Consider the following 7,497-nt stretch of genomic DNA (forward strand, 5'->3'; position numbering starts at 1 on the left):
TCAGTCTTAATGTATAGCAATCAAATCTATATCTGAATTAAGCAACGGCTTATAGCAACCACAATTAATATCAACAAAGCTAAGGATGTGTTAAAACGGCTTATTGTCCCTGAACATATAAAGGCTGTTGTTGATCTGAATTTAAACAGAACAGATATCAAACTCTACATGGAACTGCTAACAGGCCACTGTAGACTGCGATATCATCTGAAAAAGATTGGACTAACAGAAAACGATTCCTGAAAACGATTCCTGTCAAAAGCTGCAAGAAGCAGCAGAACATGTTCTATACGTCTGCCCATCCGTGGCAAAACGCAGATTTAACTACATAGGCAGTGAAGTTTTGAGCCCTGAAAACTTAACTAAAATGCGGCTCACAATTGTGATAAAATTCATCAAAAGTTTGGAATTGGAATAATTGGGAGAAAGGCTGCACAAAACATATTTTAAGTCGCAGTGCATGTCATCTATTGAAGAAAAAATTATAAAATAGAGAGATTTAGCAACATTGCTCCACTTCGAGCGGGCATGATAAGAGAGAAGAAGATTTTGCATACATATGGTCGGAAGATTTAAAACTATTTTATAGTTTAAATAACGATATACTACAAGATACTGTTGGTGGGAAGATTATATATAGATGACAGTTTAACACCATATTTGTCAGTAAAAGATTGAGAAAACTGTTTTCAAACTTTTTATGGAATTAAAGCGCACTACGGTAGCTACTTTTGCAATTACAGTCTTAAAATAATTTCTTACGTAGTTCCTTTACTAGCCCTAACAATCCGTTCCCAGAATTTCTTTACAGTCGCGTGTTCTTTAGTTTAGTTACATACATTAATAACAATAAGTATTTTGTCAATATAATTTTATAGCCTAAAATATTGTCCAATCACACACCCAACAAACACTACTGTTTTAACCGGTTAATCAACTACCTTTAGTAATACATATTTTGAAATAATATATTATTGAATAATTATATTTCTAATATATTATTTGTGCGTATATGAGCTAGTTTTTCTGTTTTAAAGATCATAGATCTGAGATTTGTGAGAGTTGTCGTGTTTCTATTAACTTTCTCATCTGAAAGATGGGATTCAATGTATTGCCACTTACAGAGTCATGCCATACCGAATTAAATATTCACCCAACTTAAATGTTCGTGTCTTGCTTTTGTCAGGAAATGGATCCAGTGCCACCATTTGATTTTAGTGATCCAGTTGAGTTTTATTAGGGTTACTTACAGCACTTTTTTCAATGACGTCAAAGTAAATCTCAAAGTATTTTAATAATTCCTTCTAATAATAATAATAAACTCATCACCTATTTTATTTTAGTGTAATAAACAACACTTAAAATCATTTACTCTCATTAACATCAGAAAATTTTTGTCTGACACCTCAATATGGAAAATAAAGATTTGTAAGCATCTTCGCTTCAAGAATATTTTGTAATAGTCCATTGTAATTAATAAGAATTTTAAAGGCTAATTAATATCTTTAAGGTATCAAATTGCAATTGGTGTAAAATACATAAAATTCAAATCTTTATTGCTTAAATTATTCAAAAGAAATTTTAATTACCTGAAGTGTAACGATTTCGCGTGATTTAGACTGCAACCGATTTTGCTTTTCAGATATTTTTTTTATAAATACTTAAACATCTTCGAACTGCACTTGAAAGTATTTTGTAAAAATAATTATTCTTTGTGGCTGCAATAATTATTTCACATATATTATAACAATAATTAGGCTAAAACACACAGAAGAAAGTCATTACAGCAAAAAAAATTAAAAAAATTAAAATTGTTATTAATATTAAAGTTTGTATTCCTACTCGTGTGTTGCATGCAGAATGCATTCAATTGCAGCTGCAGTATAAAATAGTTTCACAATCATTAAATCATATCAGTTTTCATTTAACCGTTGCAGTTAAGTCGCGATACGAACTGCAAACAAGCCGTGTCTCAATTCAACAATAATTGAACACAACATTAAAGGATACTTAAGCAGCAGTGCGACATAGTGATCCATTAAGGATCAGTAAGGATCAGAGACAACTCCTTCTACACATTTAAAATGATTAAATACGTGTGGCTTGCGGCAACGCTGATGATTGTTTTCTGCTTGGTCAGTAGTGGGAGTGCGCGTAGTGCCACATCAGCAACATATAATCACATCACCAGCGACAAAGTGGAACCAACACTGCAGAACGCAGGCAGCACGCAGCAAAGCATATGGAACGATCTATCTGCGGTCTATAAAATTTACAAACAATGCGCCAGTGAGAATCTATCGGTTTGTTTAAAAGTCAAATTGCTGAAAAGCCTTGACTCAACAATCCACAAAGTGAAAACAGTTAAGATTATTGAAGGTGTGCAGTTTGTGAAGAATACTAATGAGAATGGTCAAGATGCCGAAGCACGATCCACATCATCAATAGCAAATCTGAGTCAAAAGGATATTGAGGCACTATTGCCACGTGGCTTGGAAACAAAGGAGCATGTGTTAAATAATATGATTTTTAAAATGGTCACTGCTTTTCTTAAGGATCACACTTTGCAGGTAAATCAATCAATAACAATATTAAAATATTTTAAATTTTATTTAACTTTAAAACTATAATTTATAGTTAAAATTTCCGGACTTACGTACAATGGATTTTGAAGCGGATAACTCAGTAGAGGGGCGTAGGCGTAAGAAAAAAGGTAGTGGTGCATATATAATGATACCACTGTTACTAGGTGGCACATTTATACCGATTGCTTATGGTGCATTGGCTATGTTGGCTGGTAAGGCGCTGATAGTTTCCAAACTGGCTCTTGTATTAGCTTCCATTATTGGCATTAAAAAACTATTGAGTGGTGGTGGTAAGGACGCTTCGCATGAAGTAGTCGTTTCTTCTGGTGGTCATTCTGGTTGGGGACGCGATATGGATTTAGCCTATCAAGGTTGGAAGCCAACACCTGATATGGAAAAACACGTTTAACTATTGATTTTATTATGAATCACGTGATGTGAAAGGAGTGACATGACATCATGTGGAAAAAATTAAAAAAATTTTTTAAATTTTAATCATAAACTCTTTAACCAAAGAAAAGTAGTTCTAAGTTATTACTAATTTATTGCTAAGATAGCTTAAGAACAAAATGTGTGTGTTATAACTTAATTTATAAAAAAAGTTTAATATGTTAACGAAATCATAATATATAGTTTAAATATTTAAATGCTTGCTCAAAGAAATTGTTATTAAATGAATGAAACAATATTTTCATTGAATATTTATTGTATCATAAATCTCAAGAGGTTTCGCTCAAGGCATTAGTATATCTAGCTTATGGGCTGACATTTGAACAAATCACTATACCACACTCAATACAACCAAATAGGGACTATATCTATAATATCAACAGACTTCAGTAAGTCGATGTTTTTAATTCTTTGTCATTTCATCTTTATGTTCATATGTTTGATGTTTCATAAACATTTGTTCTACTAGATTTGCTAAATGAATTCATTTAAGAAGACGATCTATATTTTATAAAGCATATGATAAAAAGCGTATATTCAAGTCAATATAATTCTTTTATATCTTTGGTACATTTTATATTCGATGTTAAAAAAAATAAGATTTTATTATATGATCTGTACACTATCACATGTACTACGATTATAAGTCAACAGCACTAAAAGACTATTGTTAGGTATATCGATGTTCGCCTCATACTCAAAGTATTTTTCTTCTTCTTGCTTATTTTTAAAATTCTTGCTAGTCTAGCTCTTTCAAAACCAATGCAATACAGGTTTTTCAATCAGTTCTGATGGATTTTCAACTATGTACATAGATTTTCCTATATCGCCTACTAGATCATCAATCCATTTTTCTCCATTCCATTCTCTATCAGTATATGTCCTTAACTCATTATTCTTCTACATGCTTGAAATGTGTTCTTCTATACACAGAGATTTATTTGTTATAATTTTTAAATATTTTTGCACTTTTTATTTGCATTAATATATTTATATATATTGACTACACTTGTCAATGGGTGGGATTGACAATAAAAATTTTCTTTTCACACTTGTTAATTAAGTATAATTAGTGTATATATATACATAACATATGTATATTTTGTATATATATCAATTAGTTTTACAATATTTTTATTATTGTATATTGCTTTTGTTAAAATGACAATATCGCAGCTTAAGTAAACTCACAACTTACTCTCTACCGCAGATACTCACATATACCTCTAATATATATATTTTTTTGCCTTTATCAACGTTTATTTCATTGTGTTGCACTACAACTTAAAATCGTTATTGGTTTTCATTTAAAATTGCATTATTGCTAATAGATTTGTTTCAATTAAAATAATTTAATTATCTTTATAAGTTCGAACGTTTACTTATTTCCAATTCGAATTTTCTTAGTATTTCTTGTGATCATATCATACCTTTAACCATCTCTATAAATAAACTACCCAATTTCACTAAATCCTTAAAGTGGAGTCTCCTTGTATCCGAATACCTGGAAACTATGACAATAAATGTTCAGTTATTTTTAACCATATCCCCATTCTGCCAGCTTCTTCAGAAGTTTCTACCAATTATCCAGTTGAGTTGCAAGCGTACTCGAATTAATTTTTTTTTTTGTGATGACGAAGTGCAATGCTCCATGTCTGAGGGAGTGCCTGACTGCCTAACATACTAATATGTAGTATATAAGACTAAAACACTCTCTTTTCTTTTCGGAGACTTGTTCTCCCCCGAAACTGCTTTCGTATTTCTTTGAAGAGTGCCTCTTTCAAGCCATGATTTTTTGATTTTCAATCTGGGTCCAGACCTTTACTTTTTTAACTCATTTTTTTACCACTCGCATACCTTCAACATCAAATGAACAGATTGACACTTATGTATAAGCAAAAGAATGATTTTTTGGCATACATTAAGTCTTAATTGGCTTAGTGCATGGCAGAATTCTTTACTTTTTAATGATTCTTTTCCGTTGCATATAGCCTATTTGTCAGGACGAAAATAACAAGATTCTCACCTTTAATATTATATAGGCGAAAAGTTGGTGAGATTTTGTGAAAAACCTTTCATTTCTCATGAAATCAGTGTGGTTTAAGTTGCATTAAATACAGTATGCTCTCGATAATCCGAACAATAGTACTCCAAGGTTTCTCCAGATTACCGACATATCAGGGTTGCCGAAACATTTTTGTTTTTCATTTAAGCTAGCAATATAATGTTAAATAGACGACAAAAAATATATGGTATATATTAAATATCTTTATTGTTCTTATACTTATAACGAATTTTTTTTCACTTTATCTGGATTATAGATAATAATAAAGATAAATGCAATGTGAATTAAAATGTATTACGTTCAACAATATCCTAATGATCGATTGAAAAAAGTAAGGTTTATTTGAGTCGTGGTTTATGGTATTCCTCATTAATTAATACCAGCTTAAGACTTATATTTTAAAATACCTATTTTACTGCAGTTGAATTGCTAAGGTTACATTAAGACATAGTATTTTACTGCAAACAGCTGATAGACGTCTGTTGTACATTTTGATACTCTCCATGTTGCTACGGAAGAGTGAGCTAGATTAACTATTGATTTTATTTAAGTTCAGTGCGCTAAGCTTAATAAATTATTTGGTGTTCCAGACAAAGTTCAAGAAATTCAATAAGTCTACTTTTGTCCAGTGAAAAAACTATATCTTTATTATTTAGAAGTATTGTAATTATATGTGTTGAAGTACTCGCCTAAATTTTCTAATATTTCTAATACAGACCATTTTTTATTAATTGCTTAATAAATTTGAAATTATATATTTTATTTTTATAAACAGAAAATTCCATAGCTTCTTTGAAAAATTAAATCCCAAAAACGCGCTTTTTATATAATAAGTAATAGCTTTGAAATAAAAATAGGTAACCTCAAGAATTAACTTTCAATTTGTTAAACTTGCGTTTCGAAATGAAGCTGTGGTTTATAAGCTTGTTCTAATTTAAAGCACGGGAAATCTTTCAGTTAGTGTCACTTAAATAAGGAAATGAAAAGTGACAAAAAAATTGGATCCTCAAACTTCAATACTCAACTTAAAGTATGTGCACCCTTGCCTACTTGTGGAAAAACACTATTAGTCATCGCTTCTAATGTGACAGATACGAGTTCTAAGACTGGCACTTGCAGTCCAAACAAATTATATAGGGACTTTAAGCTAATTCAAAAGAAATTCCAATTTTTTTCAAGACCACTGGCGATGAATACTTGCCAATACTCGAAACAGCATTGTATGGTCAGATAAATTTCAATAAATTAACTAAAATTTTTGTTGTTGTATTTTTATTTCTATTCAAACCCTTCTAACTTTTAGAAAATAATTTCTTTACTTAACATAAATAATTGTTAAGGTAAATTTTTTCTTGCCGATAATGGCGTGTCTTTTTATGACGAAAGAAACTATTTAAAAGTTAGACCGATTCGAATAGCAAAGAAAGGCAAAGACAAAAATTTTTTATTTTAATTTATTGAAATTTGGCTGACCATACAACGCTGTTTCGAGTATTGCCAAGTACTCTTCATCAGTGGTCTTTGGAAATAATCGAATTTTTATTTAATTAGTTTATAGTCCGTATATAATTTGTTTGGACTGCAAGTGCCAGGCTTAGAACTCGTGCCTGTCAAATTAGAAGCGATGACTAATCGTCTTTATCCACAAGAAGCCAAGGCTGCACAAACATTCAATGCTCAAGTTCCAGGTTTTATTGACACTTATTTTTATTTAATTAGTGACACCAACCAAAGCACTTGCCGTGCTTTAAATTAGAACGAGCTTATAAACTACAGCTTTATTTGGAAACACAAGTTCAACAATTTGAAAGTTAATCTTTGAGCTTGCCTATTTTTGTTTCAAAGCTATTCTTTTTGTAGAGACATCTGATATGCATATTTTTTTAACTTACTATATGTAAAGCGCCTTTTTTGGGTGCAATTTTACAAAGAAGCTATGCAAATGTTTCTCTACAAGTTCGCTAATCGCGTTAAGGAAAAGCTGAACAATATTATTGTTCATATTTCCTATAATTCTAATTTTTAAGGTAAATTTTTTTTCTTTTTTTTGCCGATAATGGCGTGTCTTTTTATGACGAAAGAAACTATTTAAAAGTTAGACCGATTCGAATAGCAAAGAAAGGCAAAACAAAAATTTTTTATTTAATTTATTGAAATTTGGCTGACCATACAACGCTGTTTCGAGTATTGCCAAGTACTCTTCATCAGTGGTCTTTGGGAATAATCGAATATTATTTAATTAGCTTATAGTCCGTATATAATTTGTTTGGACTGCAAGTGCCAGGCTTAGAACTCGTGCCTGTCAAATTAGAAGCGATGACTAATCGTGTTTATCCACAAGAAGCCAAGGCTGCACAAACTTTCAATGCTCAAGTTCCAGGTTTTATTGTCACTTAT

At 31.0% G+C, this 7,497-nt stretch overlaps 1 protein-coding gene across 1 annotated transcript; it reads left to right on the forward strand.

Annotated features, from left to right (window-relative positions):
* The first annotated feature begins 2,084 nt into the window (after positions 1-2,084).
* LOC119676267 lies at positions 2,085-2,994 on the forward strand. Its single transcript, XM_038087505.1, has 2 exons — positions 2,085-2,570; positions 2,638-2,994. The coding sequence occupies exons 1-2, from the start codon at positions 2,085-2,087 to the stop codon at positions 2,992-2,994; spliced, it is 843 nt and encodes a 280-aa protein (XP_037943433.1).
* The last annotated feature ends 4,503 nt before the right edge of the window (positions 2,995-7,497 follow it).

This window comes from Teleopsis dalmanni, chromosome 2, assembly GCF_002237135.1.
Source record: "Teleopsis dalmanni isolate 2A chromosome 2, ASM223713v2, whole genome shotgun sequence".
Lineage (NCBI taxonomy): Eukaryota > Metazoa > Arthropoda > Insecta > Diptera > Diopsidae > Teleopsis > Teleopsis dalmanni.